The 19,564-nt window shown below is 37.0% G+C and overlaps 1 protein-coding gene across 1 annotated transcript; it reads left to right on the top strand.

Moving 5' to 3' along the window:
* Positions 1-1,644: 1,644 nt before the first annotated feature.
* On the top strand, positions 1,645-16,724 carry LOC104155378 (chromosome unknown open reading frame, human C17orf85; the record flags this gene model as incomplete). The annotated part of the gene is made up of 12 exons (XM_009702602.1): positions 1,645-1,710; positions 3,368-3,473; positions 4,464-4,589; positions 6,655-6,783; positions 9,117-9,190; positions 10,097-10,205; positions 10,990-11,089; positions 11,427-11,533; positions 12,619-12,904; positions 13,836-13,993; positions 15,185-15,349; positions 15,876-16,724. Coding segments are annotated over 12 exons (1,662 nt in total), but the record flags the coding sequence as incomplete, so codon positions are not given.
* Between the last annotated feature and the right edge of the window lie 2,840 nt (positions 16,725-19,564).

Raw genomic sequence — 19,564 nt, 5'->3', positions numbered from 1 at the left:
GTAAGGGCAGTTAGAGGTACCTTGGTGGGAAAAGGGGCGACATGGGGTGGGAGGTGCATGAGGGGAAGCGATAGGGTGAAGGCGGCGGGGAGTGGGGCCATGAGGGGACTTAGAGGTGTCTAAGGGGAGTTTGGGGGCAAATTGTAAGAGGAAGGAGCCAGGATGTGCTTGGGAGCGAAGAGAATAAAGGAGGTGGTGGAGTGTTGAAAAAGAGGATTTGGGGTGTAGTGGCAGACTAGTAGAGGAAGGCTGTGGGCAGGAGAGTGTAAAAGGAGCGCTTGGTGCAAGGAACATAGGGGATACCTAGAGAGGGACCAGGGGGGTGAGTGTGGGGGAACTGAGCTGGAGGCACTGGGAATGTGGGCTCTGATGAGTGGGTTTTCAGGGTTTCCCTTCTGGTTTTTTTTTTCACCCTTTTTCATTTTTGCTAATTGTTGCTGTACAAGTTTTAGTAGGATCAGGTTTAATACATAAAAATGGGTCAGAGTTCTAACCTCCTAAATAATCTTTTGCTCTCAAAATTTGTGTGGGAATTACTTCAGAAACTAATCTCAAATGAGCTGATTTAACAACATGCTTGAGCTTCTTCCAAATACGTGGCCTAAGAGACAGCACTCTACGGTCCTTCCTTGTGTTTCATGAGTCAACCTTAGATAATTGGGGTCTTTAACTTTAAAAATACTGCTTATTTTGCTTTTCTTTTTAATAACTCTAAACATTTGGCAGCTTTAGAGAAACTTCGACACTGTTACTAAGGAAAGCAGTTAGATTGTGGGTACTTTGGTATTTCTAAACTGAGACTGGCCTACTTTCTAGAAAAAGCCCTTTAGCCAAAATAATTATTGCATCACAAGTGTAAACAACACATTTATCCCTAGAGAAAGCAAGACGTGTTCTTGCAGCTCCACACTTTTGCCAAGTGGTGGTCCTGAGGATGCTGAATGAAGAGGTGCCATTTTTGCATATGCAAAACATGGAAGGGACAGAATTGGGTCATTGGTCCAGGATCTGCGGTTCTGTGCAGTCTTGTGAATTCAGCAGTCCTGATTGATGGAAGTGAAACCTGTAATTTTCTTTTCCACATCATTCTCCATTTTTACTCTTTATCAGTAGGATTGTATCAAAACAGTAGTGCTTCATCCTGCTGGTATTTGGGAGTTGGATTTGAAATATTGGTAGGAATAGGTGTAAAAGTTACTTGTGTAGTTGTGGATATGGCTTGGTGTTTTGACTTTTGAAGACTAAAAGTTGCAAATTGACACTTCAGGACTCATGTATCGCTGCTAAATCTGTTCATGTTTTACAAGGAAATTAAATTGTGGAAAATTTCGTTAGGAAAGGTGTTTGATGAATTTCTGTGCGTTGCTGAGAGGGAGTAAGTAAAATCCATAGCAGCAGACACAGTAATTAAATTTTGCCAAAGGAAGGAATCCTTATAGTAAAAGAAGTTTGGTTCAGGTCATATGCTTTTACCTTTCCTGCCATTGGTGAGAGTTATCGCTATTCAGGGATGTAGCTTGAAGTGAGGATCAAGGAAAAGAGGATGTATTTATTGTAGAAATGGCCAGATTTTTTTTTTCAGCATAGCGAGTATGTTGCATTCAGTGTTCCTTGACATTTCACAATCGTTTTGCTTTGTTTCAGGACACTAGTAGGAGATATGAAAACAAAGCTGGAAGTTTCATTACTGGAATAGATGTAACCTCCAAGGTAATTTTTGTGCTATGGTTCTTCAACATATTCCAATTATTACTACTGGCAAGGAGGAACCGTTTCATTTAGTTCTTCCCCAGTATGCACAGAAGCTTCGCCTCAAGTTCAGATAGCTGGCATTTTTCAACAACTAGGAAATTCTCCTTTTGTTGTTTGTGGCCTGCATCAGGACAGGGTGTCTCTTGTAAATTGTAAGAACTATAATTTTGAAGTTTGTGTACCAAAACCTGAAAATGTTTCTGTTGAAACTGCCTTGGTGCTACTCGATATTGCAAAACAAAGCCCTTTGAGACAAGTCAGCTGAGTTTTTTCCTCTTAGGTGAGTGACAGGAAGAACAAGTGCTTGGCAGGAAAATCTAGTTTCATTGCCTTGTATATTCCAAGGGCATCTTATTGTTTAATTACTTAAGACATAGTTTGAAGAATGTTAACAGCTGTTGCATTTAAGTAACTTACATAGTTCTGTGGAACTTCAGAAATTTAATCCTAAAGCTCATCGCTGTACATTTAATACTGAATTGGCTATTGTTTCATATTGTACAATTGACCACTATGTCTAGCATTTGGTAGTGGAGAAAAAGCATTGAGTCATATACTTTATAGGTCTGATACAATTTTACATGTTCTTACAAATATGAATCCCTACCACAACAGTGTGTTGACACATGACCTGAATTCCCTTTTTGCATTACTGAAGCTCAAAAGATTGTGCTTATCAAAGAATACCAAAAAGATTCCAGATGAAGACTGAAAATCAGCTTTTGGGCTTCAGTATCTAGTTTCTGTGTATTGTAATTTGGTAAAGAACTTGAAGTTCCCTCAGTCAGGGGAAAGCTGTCATCTGTTGTTATGTTCTTTAATGATGCAGCTCTGAAAAACTTTAAGCAATGTGGTCAAAGATGTTTTGGCAATCTTTAAAAACTAGTAAAAAGCCCACGTTTATTTGGATATCATTTGCATCAGGTTTTGCTTAATTGCAGTTTGTGTTCCAAATTTGACTTTGGTTAGTAAGATCCAAAGATCTATAATACTTCGTAACAAATTCTGTAGAATAAGGAGCTTCTCGTTCAGTTTCAAAAATTGCACAAGATCCCCAGAAGTTGTTGCTCATGAGCTACTTAAAAGCAGCTTGAATTGCCAGTTTAAATAAGATCTCTATAGTCAGCACTCCAGCTAGTGTTGTTAAATTCACGCTCAGAGAGACTTCACATTTTTGTATATATTTAAAAAACAGATAGGGAAAAATCTCTATAATCTTAAAAGATGAATTTTCCATGTGGTGGAAATGCTTGTTTTAAGAGAGCTTTTTTTTGAGCACAGCCTCTGTACGTTTGTTAGCGCAGTGGAAGAAAAAGGTACTGTTACTGTTCCATCATGGAGACTGCGCATTGTCTGAGATAGCTTGTTTTCCACGCATCTTGATTCCTATTAAGTTACTGGACCTACATTAAAACTATTATGTGTCACAGAAATGTTTTAGTGAATTATTTCTATGTTCTGAAACCTGCAGGTCTCTTCAGAATTAATAGAATTATTTATATAGATTGTTGCTGTGTCTGTTAGATTTTTATTTTAAATATCTGGTCCTTCAGTGCAACTTATTGGGAATGCTGCTATGATTCCTGTTTTGACTGCATTGTTTTGCATTTTGCAGGAAGCAATTGAGAAAAAGGAACAAAGAGCAAAACGCTTTCATTTTCGAGCTGAGGTGAATCTTGCCCAAAGGAATGTGGCGCTGGATCGGGACATGATGAAGAAAGGTACAAGTTTATCCAACAGTCAACAAGAAAAGATTCCTTTATTTACTTCCTCACAGTTTGTTTACTTGATTTATCCTATAATATTTCCTGCATCCCCAGAGGTTTTCCCAGATCATTGCCAAAAGAAATCACTTTGGGTTTGTTTTTTTTTTACCTTTTTATTTTAATGTCATTACATGTTAAACTACTTGAAACTTATCATTTTACTGCTTGTTTTACTAGCCCCGGAAAGAAGAAAACCTTTTTTGTGTACTTTATTTACTGTTTGGCAGTTGCACCTAGTGCTACCTGTCCAAAATTCATCTTCTAGATCAGGGCTGCTTTAAGAATCTTTAGTTTCTTTGAAAAGACCAGACCTTGAGCACTGTTTGTGCGTGAGTGGAGGACTCTGTGTCCCCTGCACAGTGAGATCAGATTCTGTGCTGTACGCACAGTGAAGCTGGACTGATTGCGCATGTGCTTTTAGATTGCAAGCTGGGCGTGTTGGAACATAAGCAGATCATCCAGGAGATGTGTGCGCAACAGATTGATGCTTTTGGCATCCAGTTAGTTCACGAGGCTTTTTTCCAACTAGCAGCTTGGACCCAGTAAGCCATGGCCTATAACGGCTCTCCATCAGGCAGTACAAGTGGAAGTTGCTTGTACACATGTCTTGGTCACGGGCATCATTAGTATTCTGGCTCTTTAGTACTTAATGGTAGTACTTTGACAGCATTTGAAAAAGAAAACGTTTTTAAGGTGATTTGATTGCAGTACCTGCATCTACCAATGCTTGTAATGTTACCTCTCTTTAATTCTCAATTTATTAGTTTTGCGTTATGGAATAATAATTCAAGTTATGGTGTTTTAGAATGGTGTACATCATATGTTACTTTAATTAGCTTCCCTTTAGGTTATTTAAAATGTTTGCTTTATAAACCCATATGTTATTAATATAAAAGCTTACTCTACAGAAATAAGTACCAGTTTTGTATCTCTTCCTCTTTATAGCAATTCCTAAAGTGAGACTGGACACAATTTACATTTGTGGGGTGGATGAGATGAGTACACAGGACATCTTTGCCTATTTCAAAGAGTATCCTCCTGCTCATATTGAGTGGTTAGATGATACATCATGTAAGTAAATGGAGTCTTTTGTCTGTAATTCTTACTCTTTTTTTTAATATCAATCATAGCTGTATCTCAGATGTCTTAGTGGCTTTCAAAGTCACTGATCTCTGTTTGTCTCGGTTTCCCTGTCATTTGCCTAAGTCAAAAGAGATCTAGAAGGAAAGAATTAATAACGTATGGTGAAAATCAAACCCGCGCTCTGGCTAAGTATTGTATTACTGGAAAAAGATAGCATAGAATAACTTGCAGGTCTCTAAGTGGGGAAAAAAAAAAGATTTGAAATTTTGTACTGCTACATCTCGACATAAATAGTATACCTGCTTGTCAGTGTCACAAAAGATGACGTTCTGAAAAAAGATTATTGAGCTGTTTGCAGTTAGGCAAGTTGGCATGGTTTTGTGCTGTGAAGCAGCAGACTTTTTGCCATATTTGTTTAGTGTGTTCTCAAGGAGAAATTAGTGGGTGGAAGAAGGTAGCAGCTGAATGTGACTTACATAGATTGGAAAAGGAATGTAAATTCACATTGCAAGGGCTCTTTCAGAATTAGTAGTGTGGTTCCCTGGAATGACCCTGAAGGAATCATGTTCCAGTGCAAGGCAGAAGATATGGCATACTACAAAATATTGGTAACCTTGAAGTCACTGTGTATGACAACTTAATATACTGTCACAAGCTGACAGAAAATTTGAAATGCAGTGAGCCCTGGGTGGACAATTGCAGTAAAGAACTGCTAGATGAACCAGTGTTGATGCATAAGCTAGCAAGTGCACAGCTTAGCTGTATCTGAGGCTGCATTTCTAACATTGTCTGATTATCCTTTTTCTTAAATGCTACATGAGTAAATTTAGCGTGGAACTAGAGTGAACTTGTAGTGCAAAAATGCAGGCTTCAGAGTCATAATGATCCTTTCCCCAGTTTATAGTTAAAACATCTTTTTTTAGTGATTAATCTTTTTGCTGTATCTGAGTTAGCATGCCGACTGCACTTAGTGAAAATATCAAGAAAAAGCATCGTCTTCTCAGCGTTGATTTGCATCACAGCATGGCAAAAATTTTAACGTTCCCAACTGAATTACATCTCAAGGTGTCTTAGTACAAAGGTGAATTTAGACAGTGTTCTGTGTTTCAAACTGATGAACATAAAACGACCAAGATTTGAAAATCTGGATTTGTGAAGAGCAGGTAGGCATACATAAAGGAAAAGTTATTAGCCAGTCATTGAAGTTAGTATCTGGGTGTTCTTCACCTTGTAAATCTTGTCCGTTCAAGTGATTTAAGAGAGAATCTTTTATTTTGGGACACTGTATAGTTTTCTTGATACCTTAATACACTCTGCTTAATGGCAGAGCAGTAAGTGACGTTTGTTACTGTGTTTGCACTGGATGCATCCATGCAGAAAGCTTTTGTTCAAAAGCTATTTCTAAGCAGTTTTAGCTCTTTCAACTTTGACATCTATGAAATGCTTTTAATTGGCCTACTAAGTTATATTTTAGTACCATATGCTGATATTTAAGGCATGTACAAGGCATGTACTGAATCGTATTGCTAACCTGTGTACATGATAATCTGTGCAAAGTGCTTGAGCAGTCTCTCCTATTTTCCTGCTTTTTGGAAAAGATTAACAGAATTCCACATTAAAGTCCAAGGTTCTGTTAAATTGCCAAAGGAAAAAAAAAAATCAAGGCTTCTTTATTCTTCCCCCCTGCCCCCTTAATCGCATTTGCGTGGTAACAAATTCATGAAATACACTGACCCTGATTCAAAATCTTAATTTGCTGTGCTCAGGAAGCAGTCTCTAATATGTATGGTTGTGCATTTCAGTGAGTTTGCTCTTGATCAGTTATGTGTGCTTTTTGTAATGTGATGAAGGTGGTGTGTCCTCCAGCTTGTCAAGTGGGTTAAAGAATTTGACTTTCCCTGCAAGAGGTATATCGGATTCCTTTTTTGTCATGTCACCATATGAAAGCATTTCTGAACTTTTGTCAGTAATTGCCCTCCAGTAAGGCAGCATATGTGACAGCTTGATTACACAAACTGCATTTTGTTTTTCTGTGTGTTTATATATGTCATAGGTAATGTGGTCTGGCTTGATGAAGTAACAGCAACACGGGCTCTAATAAATATGAGTTCCTTGCCTGATCAGGAGAAAACAAAAAGCAGAGAAAACAATGAAGAGAAGACAGCTGAAAAAAACAAGAAAGGTAGATTGAGATATGCATATCTAGACATCATCTAGTTAAATCAATGAAACTTTAAACTTGTGCTTGGGTACTGCATAATCTAAATTACTGAAGGAGCTTCTATCATACAGTTTCAGGTAAATGTATTCTGCCACTTTAAAAAAGGCTTTCATCTTGGAAACCTTTTGAAGAAGCTGCTTCTTAAAAGGTGGGTTGGAGCTAGACCAAAAGAAGTAATTCAGTCGATACTGAACGTGTTAGATGCAGGATATATTCAGATACTGTATTTATAGTGGTACATGCTGCACAGAAATAAGTCTGTGTGGTGTGCATACAACGGCAGTAAAAGGATGGATTCTAAGTGCAGAAAAAGCAGGTGTAAGAAAATGTCCTATTTTTGAAATACCACAGTTGATTCCTTTCTTGATACCCCACCGTCCTTTGTTGTATATTGTTCACACTGAATTTGTTTGTATATTGTTGACACTGATGTGACAATGCATCACTTCATCACTGTGTATATCATCTCTAAATTTGGCCATTACACTTTCAATAAAGAAGCACACTAAAAGGTCAGTTATAAAAGAGCAAAGCAACAAAAGTACATCTCAGTGTTGTGATAAATCTGGTACCTGAATGCCTTAATTGTAAATTTATTTTACTTTTATGGGTGAAAATTAAAAATCAGGCTTTTGCTACCTTAGGACTGTTTTGCTGTTAGGCTGGTGTAATAAATTGCTGTGATTCAAAGTACTGTACCACACAGTACAAAGCAAAGAGAAATGTTGTATTTATTAACTCTTGCTTAAACATGCTATATGAACAAAATGCAAATAGCCGATCTCTCTATTAGATATTTGCAGTGCTACCAAAAGCCTTTCTAGAAAGTTTGAGGTTTAGGGCTTTGTTAAACTTGTGGATCCTTCTAACTGATCCCCTTCTTGTTGCTTTTCTCCACAATGCAGTGGCTCCTCAACCATCCATGTGACTTTAATTTTTGGGCAAATGTTGATATTGCTTCAAGTAAGACTTGTTATGAAGTTTTTGGAGATTAGTGACTGTCTTGTTGAAATGGAGCATAAATATATGTATTTAAGCTTGTTGGCTACGAATTACATATTACATCATCATTAGACCACATCTCAAAATAAAAATTGTCATCTAAATTACTCCTGTTCGTCTGGAAAAGTGAGATATTAGATAAAGTACAAACTGTTCAATTACATGTTAAGGTGTGAGATGGATACAGATACACTGGAGTTATCTGGTTCGGTTGCATTCCTTTTTTACATAGGAAATTGAGGGCTATTTAGACATTTAGGGAAGCAAGAGACTAGTCTTTACTGTGCAAAGTGTGAGAAGCTTATCATTTGGAGGGAAAAAAAGTGCTTGAATGCTGTCCCTGATGGAACTTAATTATTCAGGTTTGAATTTGGCTAATTTGTTTACCTAAATTCTCTCTTTGGTTTCAGTTCTGTTAATTGTGCTTTACTGTTTTCTTTGAACTCGGGTGTATTTTCAGGTTCTTTTGAACAGCTGCTACTCTCTATCTTAAGTTTTCAAGTCTATTATCGGATGAGATTAAGATAAGGAACTCCGAAATGTAAAAGTTTGGTTTTGTTTTTTTTTTAGTCTTATGTTTATGAAGTACTTTGAGATCTTTGCAAATGATACTGGTATATGTTGATAGCAGTCCATACTCACTGTTGTTTTTTTTTTTTTCTGAGGACTGTTTGAAAAAGAAAAAATAATTCCAGTATCAATTTTCTTACTCTGAGCTAAAAAGAACCCTGAAAAAATCTATGTAAGCATCTCACAATTTTAGTAGTTCTGGAAGCGTGCACTCTTCTGTTATTTCGAAATTAAGTCACTGAGGTTTGTTTTTTTTTTTTCTCTTCTGCGCTCTCTCAGAAACTTCTAAGCTTTTGAATAATAACCTGTTTTACGTTGTTAGTGTTGGATACTTGTAGGTACGTGCAGCTTTTTAAAGGGAGATTGAAAGAATTAGGCTTTTATGTGCCTTTTGCAGTCTTGACCTTGCTGATCTCTGTCATACTCTGAAATGCAGTGCAATTTCATTTGCTTTCAAAGAATTAAGTTAATAATTCATGTGTGCTACTGCAGGCAGTTATCTGCACAGAGGCTGTCTAGTTAATGTTATTCTGTGCTCATGCTTGCTTCAAATTTCTGTAGATGCTTACTGTTTTGATTATTCTCTAGGCTGCACAGATGAAAGGATATCACCTTCAGTTTGATTTCAGAGAATGTAGGTAATAATCAAATGTGACTGACACTAAAATGGAATTTTGTTTGTTTTTTTTTTTCCCCCGCCCCCCAATTATTTTCCTCCTTAGAAAAACAGGAGGAAAGTTCTGATGATGAGACAGAAGAAGGTGAGGTTGAGGATGACAATGCAAGTGACGTTGAGGTAAGTACAAAAGGAAAGTGAAAACGCTATTATGGAAGTTTTGCTCTGACTGGTGGAAAGTCTTCATAACATAGTTTCAACCATATATATTTGCAATTCACAATTTAATTATCAAGGTAAATTAGATGGGGAAATGACAGGAAGTGCAGGTATGCTGTTGGTGAGAATAGCTGTGTAAGAGTATTTTGTGAAAGTAGATTCTGAAGAGTGATAGGGCATCCAGCATGTAAGAGCTAGACTGGCTGCTCTTTTCTGCTGAGAGGATGCAATGAAAGAACAATAATGGAAGGCAATGGCCTTTCAGCAGTGAAGGCAGTGCTTAAAGAGACAAATAGAATTTAGGCTGTCCATAGATATTTGTGGGAATCAGCATAGATGCTTTGTAAGTAATTTAATCTTCACTGGCTGAATATATAATAGGCATGATTAGTATTTTCTTTAGGAATGGCTCAGTGAACACTCATACATCATGGAAGTCTGAATTTTAGTTTCTATAAAGCGGATATAAATGAAAAACAAAGCCTTTTAGTCATTGTGTGAGGACATGAGAACCTGTTGGTAAACCATTTAGATATGAAACAAGCAAAAAAATAATTTTTTTCAGTGTCCAAGTTGTGCTGTTTAGTTTCTGCATTTCAGTCAGTACTATGGTGTCATTTGAAAATTACTGGATTTAATAATCTGAGATAATGTTATGAAGGAAGAGAAGGAAATATTTTAAATCTTCAGGGCAAATTACTTTAAAAATTCATATTAGTTTGTAGAGAAAAAAAGCAGAGTTCATTTAAACGTAATTTGAAAAGTAACTTTCTTAATAATCAGTTGATTGCTTTTCTGTAAGCAATCCATTTTTATTCAACAGTAATTTTATTTTTGAGTCCAAAATACCTTTTTTGCCCCCCAAAGTTGGATGCCCTCTCCCAGGTAGAAGAGGATTCTCTCCTGCGTAATGATCTTCGCCCTGCCAATAAACTGGCTAAAGGAAACAAGCTATTCATGAGATTTGCTACTAAAGGTAAATGAACAGCTTAACAACCATAGTGAATTAATTGCTTGTGGTAGTTTTATTTGTTGACTAACTAATGACTCGAAGTACCTAATTTTTATTTGCAAAATTGTTAGGGTTTTTTGCTAATAATTAGGGATTAGGATTTTGGAATAAATCCACATTTAATGTGTGAATTAAATCCAGTTCAAGTTGTATGAAAATTATTGTACATAAAAATTTTATTTTGGACTCAGAATATTCTTCCCAATACCATAGAATAGGTTTTATGATGTCCTTCTCCACAGAGGTAAATTTCACGTTTTATAAATATGAAAATAATTTGAGATGCCAATGAGGTATTAGTGGAAATTATTGCTAAATACAGTTGAGATGTTATTAAATTATATTTATAAGTAAAATGAAAATTCATATAATTTCTGTACCATGTGGAAAGTGACACATCCATAAAGAAAGGAAAGATCATGAATAAGGTAAGTATAACCTCCAGCAGTTACAGTGGGATGTAATGCTCTGTTAGTCTGATATGTAGAAACTCAGTCTCCCTAGAATTAAGTTTCATGACTTAATAAATAAATAATAAATAAAACTCTGGTGGTAGGAGAAATTTCAGAGGTGTCAGCAAAATTGTATCCTTCATGAAGGAGACTGAAGTGATGCTGATCTGTAAGACTGAATATATCTTATTTTCACTCTCCAAGTCTTTGACTGGATGGTTATTTATTTTTTTTATGCTAATGTTGTAAGATATATTCTAAGAGGGAAATATTGCTTTAATTTGGTTTTTTTTCAGATGACAAAAAAGAGCTGGGAGCTGCAAGGCGAAGCCAGTATTACATGAAATACGGCAATCCGAATTACGGAGGCATGAAGGGGATTCTTAGCAATTCCTGGTGAGTATTGGATAGAGGAGTTGCAACATTGCAGATAATTGGACAAGATAGTCTGAAACAGTTTTAATTTGTGACTTTTCTTTCTATTCAGTTTATATAGATGCCTCTTATGTGTAAATAATGTTTTTGCAGTGTGACTGTGAATTTGCAAGGGGATATTTTCTCATGGAAAATAACGAATGTTTGTATTCAAAACATTCAGAACAGATCTCTGACATAAATGTATGCCTGCTATTAAAGTAAGTGATAATTGCATATGCTTAATCCAGGACTGAATATGGCTCATTCATGATGCCTTTTCTGTGACAGGAATGTCATTCTTTTTATGGTGTTTCAGGAAACGAAGATATCATTCACGTCGAATCCATCGGGATGTGATAAAGAAAAGGACACTTATTGGAGATGATGTTGGCTTGACTCCTCCTTATAAACATCGTCACTCAGGTAAATGATGCCAATGTATCAACCCTGTAAGAATACAACTGGGGAATGGAGGGCTGGAAAGGGTCTTAATGCTTCATCTAACCCCCTGCGGTGTGTGAAAGTGAAGTGTACTTTTAAAAAATGTATCTGAATCACATTTTAAGAGTTTGCAGGGAACAACTGACGCAGAAACTTCACGCTGCTCCTTGGCTTACCGAAATAACTGCTACTTTTTATGTGATATTTTTATTTTACAAATTTAGGACATGAGGACTATAGCATCCAGGGCAAAAAGAAGTGATGACTTCTTTAAACTTCTTGGCAATTTATTGTACTTGCTATGTCAATTCTTCTGTTCTATGAAAAAGCAAGCTCTGGATGTGGAACAATAAAGATTAGAAAATTCTGTTAATTAGGCTTGAATATTTTCATGTACTCCCTAAGGTAGGCGGTGTGTATTAGTGTGATTAGTGTAAAAATCTTTGATGTGAGACAAATACGGTGTCAAAGTTTCATGTGAGTGGCCTATTAAAAATACAGCCATGGATGTATCGAATCTCATGGAAGATTTTGCATGTTGATAACATACTGCTTTCTTGAAAAGCACACTGCTGATGACTAAATTTAAGTTGTTGATTTATATTTAAATCAGTATATGTCATAAATTCATACTAATGACGTGGTGGTTTTGGCATTACTGCTTACAGGCCTTGGAAGGATTATCGCGGAGCCAGCAGTTTTTACGTTAGGCCTGCAAGACATAGGAATTGTTAGGCTTAGTCCAGGAAGTATGAACTGAGCCTGCTACAAGAGGCAGTTATACTTTATGTATTCAGTCCAGCTTTATGCTTGAGCAGGCTTCTGTGAGAGTGAACACCATGGACTTTTGTGTCCTGTGGTGATCTTCATCCACTTAGGCTATTCTGTAATATAGATTCCACTTAGAATATTTTGCAAAACATTTTCTCTCTTTAGCCTTAGAGAACTACAAAGACTCATTTGTAGTGGATCATTAATTACAGTTTGGGTTTTTTTTTTGCCTTCATTTTAAAGTACCTTGTATGAGTGATAAAACTCAGTTTGACAGTCAGTTTGTTTTGCTGCAGGCTTAGTAAACGTTCCTGAAGAGCCTATTGAGGAAGAAGAAGAGGAGGAAGAAGATCAGGATATGGATGAAGATGACAGAGTTGTGGTAGAGTACCGTGATGAACTGCAAGCTTTCAAACAGTCCCGAGACCGCAGTGCAGCAAGACGATCGAGTGCTAGTGCATCTGATTCTGATGAAATGGACTATGATCTTGAACTGAAAATGATATCAACACCCTCTCCCAAAAAAAGCATGAAAATGACAATGTACGCAGATGAGGTGGAATCACAACTGAAAAATATTAGGTAAAAGTTTCTTATTCTTTAAAAGTGTCAGTGAAGAGGCATTCTAAATTTTAATTAGTGACAGAGCCGTCAAAGCTTAAAGACAAACTGTTGAAGCTACTTGTTCAATTCTTAACATAACTTTGTGGTAGACATTTTAAAAAGAAATACAAAATACAGAAAACAGTGATATAGGCTTTTCAAGCTTAAAGACAAACTGTTGAAGCTACTTTTTCAATTCTTAACATAACTTTGTGGTAGATATTTTAAAAAGAAATACAAAATACGGAAAACAGTGATATAGGCTTTTAATTACAATTAACATTTTTTAAAATATAGCTTCCTTTGCAGATTTCTGTAACCCTGTGTATTGATAATAATGAAGCTCAAAGTGGAATCAATAGAAATTTATGCAAGCAAGTGCAATTAACTTCTTGCATTTCATAGCTAGGCCATGGAGAAACAATTCCTCTTTTTCTTTTCCCTTTCCCTGTTCCTCTTTCCTCAGAAAGAAGGATAATCCTTCAGTGTTGATGACAAAAAGGAATTTATGTTCCTCATGGGCATATTAACCAAAATCGCATATATTGTAGATTATTAAAATAACTTTAACATGCGTTACTTCAGTAGTATGATTATACTTCATTATAATGTCAAGTCCTTTAACAGTTTTGGGGTTGCTTATCTGCTCTGAATTTTGACCCAGAGGCACAGCCCTAAGGAGACAAACTTGATACCTGCCTTGAAATGGATACTGAGGTATTCATGTGATTATTGCTGAACTTAGAATTCTGACTGGAACATGTGCTCTTCTAAGTAATGTTTTTACCTCTGCTTCTCAGTAGAGAAATCCTGATATTACTGTTCTCTAAGACTTAAGAACTGTACTAGATTTCATTTCATTTAAGGGACATTAAATCTATTTTTATTTTTTTATTCTTTTTTTTTTTAGGAATTCCATGCGAGCAGATAGCATAGCAACCAGTAACATTAAAAATCGGATTGGCAGTAAAGGATCATCAGAAAAAGTTGCAGATGTAAGACTACTGTTAGAAGAAAAACGTCAGAATAACACTGGGCCACGTCAGCCAAACAGCACTGTAAAATCAGGTAATTTTGAACTCTTATGTTGTGCAGAATTGCAACTGACTCATTAAAATGGATATATTCATTTCACATCTGTGCTCCACTGCAGCCAACAAACCTGAGGGAATTCTGTTCAGCAGTTTCTGCATTCATACAGTTTATTTTTCCTCACTAAGAGATTGCATTGGGGATTGCTTTGGGGGAAAATGAAGTACATTTGAGTGAAAGAGTGATGTTTATTTTTATTTGTTTTCTTTGCCTGTGTCTGTTTCCCCCAACTTTGTTCTTTCTGTTTTGCTCACTCCTTGAGGCAGAGATTCTGTACAACTGTGAGAAACGTAGCGCATGAGGAGGCTTATGTACAAAATCAAATGTGAAACACTAGCTATTTACATGAAAGAACATGTATTACATGAATATGGACTTTTTTTCAATTGGCAGGGTTTAGTTCTGGGCTTAATTGACGGTTGCTTTTTTGACTTGGATATGTATAATTTCAGCTACTTCTGACACACGCGGTATTCAGAGGATTATCTGACTGATAAGTGAAAGATACTCTTTTGTATCAATGTAATGTAGAGGTTATGTTAGTATATTTTACCCTCCCGTGTATTATGGGGCTCTGACAAGTTGGCACATAAGTCCTGTAACTCCCTTTGCCTTCATATTTTTGCTTGAACCCCTTTTAAGAGTAAGAACATCCAGCTAAACCACACAAACCTCAGAATGTAAGATTCACATCATGGGATAATCATCAATATATTTAGGATTCTTATAGACTGGTTTTCATTTTATTCTGTAGAATATCAAGCAGTATTAGAATTCTAAAGCAAGGTATCTATTATGTGAAAAGAAGGCATACCAGTTTTCGTATAATCTTACCTCATGCTGGATACATACACACTGTGCTGCTAAAACAAATGCAGCAAGCCATGGAATAACTTACTTTTTTCATCTTTTGGACAGAACACAACCTGAATGCATCAAATGTCAAATTTATGGCAAAAAAACCCAAACTGGATAAATTGTATTGCAGACATTGCCAGGACTGAAATCTGAGTGTGAGACTTAAATGAAAAGACTACAGAAAAGATAAAAACAGAGAATCTGTCTGGTTTCAAGTTGTACAAATTTGAACAAGCATAAAATTAGCTGACAGAACTAGAGTAAATGCAACATGATTTTTGTCATTTTAATCACTGAAAATATCCCTAGATGTGCGGCAAAGACTGGGAAAAAGACCACATTCTCCAGAAATTAAACCTCCAAGTAGTACCTCTGCTCCTCGTCGGGAACCAATATCAGATGTACACAGCCGGTTAGGAATCCCCAAACAAGATGTAAAAGGCCTCTACTCTGATACCAGAGAGAAGAAATCAGGTTAGTTTTATGGAGAAAACGTAATGCTGCAATTCCTTTGATTTTAGAGTAAAAGAGAAATTTGAGCAGAAAATCGTGAAGGGTATTCAGTTGAGTGAAATTAATGATGAATTAACAAATGTTTGTTCAGAGCTTTGAAATCTAAATACATGTAGGTAGGTTGAGCTGAGTATTTTTATGAGCAATATTTTTATATACGTATGCTTAAAAGTAAGAGGACTACTTGAAAACTGTGGTCAAAACAGGGCACTAAAACAAGTGTAATGAATGCAGTGGCACTTCAGACCTGTGTGTAGCATTCTCTGCAAATGGGAAACGGTGAACAAGACTGCACTGAGCCTCCCATATTTTAATTTCATCTGCTGCTTCAAAGCATAGTAAGTTCCATGCCAAACACTAAGGTGGGAGGAGTACAAGGAGTTTAGAAGAGATGCAGTGAATTTAAGACTAGGTTCCTCAGATTTCCTCCAGAATTTCTCTTAGTCCTGTCTTTTTTAAAAAAAATGTTTGTTTTTCATCTGATTAGGTAATTTATGGACCCGATTAGGGTCTGCTCCGAAGACACAAGAAAAGACTTCAGATAAACCTGAAAACCCTGTGGCATCTCCAGAGGAGGATGATTCAGAGCTCCAGCGGGTTTGGGGTGCTCTCATTAAGGAAAAAGAACAGTCTCGGCAAAAAAAGAGTCGACTGGATAATTTACCATCTCTACAAATTGAAATCAGCCGAGAAAGCAGTTCTGGATCAGACACTGAATCATGATTGTTTTTACATTCTGATCCTCAAGATTGTGACTCTGCAGTGTGGCAAGATCTCCTTTGCCCAAAAGCTGGACACCGACAAAGACTCTGCAGTCAAGGTTCCAGAAGCGTCTCTGTTCCTTTTATACAAAAATAGAGATGCGTATACCACTTGAAACCTAAAGCAATCACGTTTGTTTGGAGTCTGTGGTTGGCCCTGTGTTATGTAGGGCATTGTCATATACGTTTATTACAGCAAACCTGTAGTTAATTCTAGCAAAACACTTTTCCCCAAGCTTTGAACTTAAAAGAAGAGGCAGAAATGCTCTGTATTTTTAAGAAGACCTTTTTGTTCTTAGTATTTTTAACATGGAGCCTTTTAACAAAATATTTTACACAGTTCATCCAAAGAACAGGGCATTTCATAATCAACATCATTGCCTTGCCCTTCTGGTTCTTACCAGCACCTTTCCTTTCCTCTTGAAGTAATAACAATAATGGTTCCGGGGTAGGCAGCCAGCAAGGATAAAGCGTGAAGGGACTATCACATTCCCTTCCTCCAAAATACTGAATGTAAATCTAAGTTAAGCATTCTAGTACAGTGAAATTTCACATAGTATCCAAGTAGCATCACTGCTTTCAAGGAATTCTGCTCACTTTGGTGATACTATGTTCTGCTGTAGTAGGGATTGAGATGTTCAGGACTGCGAAGTTGGATGTTTAAGAATTGTGTAAATTCCCAAGGGTTTAATTTTTTTTGTTACATGGTGAGAAATTATATGTCTTTCATTTCATATGTATTATGTTTTGAAGAAACCTAACAATTTAAAAGCATACATTTTTATATTTGTGAGAATTTTCCTGTTGGCCACGGTGAAAGCTATAGTGGTGTTTTCCTGTGTGCTGTTTAGCTCTATATATATATATATAACTGAGAGAAAAGGAAAACTATAGGATCACTGTCTCATGTCAATATTTTTGAATGTTCTTACTGTATAGTACATGTGGATGTGGACATGGTTGACTTGTTACATTCAGCTTTTTTACCTGCATACCCTCTCTAGTTAGGAAAAAGGGTTGATCAGTGTGCAACTGCAATTTTTTCTTGTTGCCTGTGGCATTTATTTTGATTCCCAATAATTCTAAATAAGGAATAATGCTAGCACATCACATTCTGGTAAACAGAACAGGTAGCGAAAACATTGTCTGCTACATTTTGATAGTCTGAAAATTTGTTTGTATTGTCCCTGTTTGTCAGTCCAAAACGTCTATGAATCTCTTCCCCTTTCTGCCTTTTAACAAACAAATGTTTTATCTTTTTTTCCCCTATTTTTGTACTAAGTTGAAGTAGGTTTGAGGCTTCACAAAAGCAAGGAATCTGCAATTAACTTTTTGTATTGCTTTATTATGTGTAAGAATAGCAGCATGTAAAATTGAAGGTAAAATGAAAGGTACAGTGCCTAGAAGGGTAATCAGGGGACTGACTGGGCTTCAAGCCTTACTGTTCCCTTGCTTTGTGACACTCATCCTTGATTTTATATTTAATTATTGACTATATAAATGTCTCATAAAAGTACCGTTGAGAGTAAATGACTGCAATGTCTGATCGCCGTAATAATTCATTTTAACATGTGCTTTAATTAATAACCCTTCCAAAGTTTTCAAATAGAATCATACTCGTACCATACCCATTTCTCAAGATCCTGATAAAATCTATTTAACCCGTGTCTTTTTGCCAGTAAACCTTTGTGTTGTATCACTGCTTTGAATCTGTTATGACCTTTCCTTTTCCTGAAAGGAGATGGTAGATACGAATCAGGCACCTGGTCTATGAAGACAGGCTTCTGCATTGTGAACCCTTGCATGTTTTTAAGCTCAGCAACTGGTTGTGCTCTGTTGTTAATGTTGCTGATAGGCACTGTGTTTCCATGTAAATACTCTTAACTTGAGCCTGGTGAATGACAGACTAACTGGTATGAAGGGCAGAATGGGAATAGAAAATCTCATTAACTGATATAAAAGATCTGAGGTAATGGATGTATGAAATTAAGAAAAGCAATGTAGGCAAAGGCTTGTGTTCGAGGAAGAGGAGCCATTAACACTGGTTCTGTCTTCCAGGTAGTCATAAATAACGCCTTACAAATGCCTTCATGTTAGTCGGGTCTGTCGTGTTTATGTTTTGAGGGGCAGGTTATGTGTGTTAATGAGACCATGGTAGTTTAGCTGCAAGAAGAATAGAGGTTTACTGTTGAAGGGACGTATAGAGAGGGGTTTTTGTAATTGAGTGCCTGGTTTTGCTTTTTGATGATGTACAGAGAAGCCTTGAAAAGCATTTGCTGGTATCAGGAATTCTAGCTTTGGTCTTCCTTAGTTACCTGAACATGAACTGCTGGGTTTTGATAATTAAAAATGAGCACTGAATCTTCAGTGAATGCTTTTTCCTCAACGTGATTAACTTAAATCTATTTGACCTAGAGAGAGATTGCATAGAGAATTTTGTTGTAAGTCCCCTTCTCTTTGTGGTCAGCTGTTTTGCTCTTAGCTAATGTGTGCTTGATCTCTCACTGAACTCCCAGGTGTTACTACCTTCAAGGAATTTGATGCAGAAATTAATGTTCTGATACTGAGATGTGCAACCTATGTATCTTACTAAAATGAACTTATGTTGAAAATCGCAAGGAAAAGTTTGGCTGTGATTCTTGCTGGAGGATCTATGCCTTGGAGGAAAAAACGGTTTTGAATTTTAGGTGACTCATAGGACCACACTAGTCCTCCTTCTAGGAAGCTTTTTGTGTTTTTAAAGAGGTTGGTTGGTTTGGTTGGGTTTTTTTGGTAAACGGTTCAGGCGACTGTTAAATTGTGCAAAAGAAATCGTCATGGGGGCTATGGGCTCTGTGCCTGCAGCTGTCATGAAGGCAAACTCTGAACGTGTGGCATTGATCGTGAGGCTTGAAAGTGAGGGCTTTTGTTGTTTTGTGGTGGTTTTGGTTTGTTTGATTGTGTTTTGGTTTTTTTTTTGAAGATGATGGCCAATGTGTTTAACAGGGAAAAGGAAAGCAAAAACCCCCTTATTTTCAGTTCAAGATGACATTATAATGTGAAAATAATGAAGCTTTCATTTAAACAGTTGTTCTATTCCAAATAAAAGTGGTCTGAAATCACACTGACCTATCCAGTGTTGCTGGAGCGTAGGTAACGCCGGACAGTGCTGCCCCTCTGCCTGGTGCGGGGCCTGGGGACGCTCCCTTGGCTGCCCTGACTGGGGCTTGTGCCTTTCTGGGGGCAAGAGGAGGGTCCCTGCTTCGAGGTGTAGCCTGTCCCAGCCCAGTCATCATGAACCCACTTTCCTGCTTTCAACCGAATAGAGGGGTGCCTAAAATGAGGGTCCTAGCGAGGCTGAAAGAAGTCCCAAAGCCCGGCTCCCTTCCGCGCCCCACTGCAGGAAATGGATGCCTCGGAACCCCCCCCGCCTTGC

The sequence above is a fragment of the Cariama cristata genome, unplaced genomic scaffold, assembly GCF_000690535.1.
Source record: "Cariama cristata isolate BGI_N322 unplaced genomic scaffold, ASM69053v1 scaffold26606, whole genome shotgun sequence".
NCBI lineage: Eukaryota > Metazoa > Chordata > Aves > Cariamiformes > Cariamidae > Cariama > Cariama cristata.
This window is presented reverse-complemented; position numbering and strand designations above follow the sequence as displayed.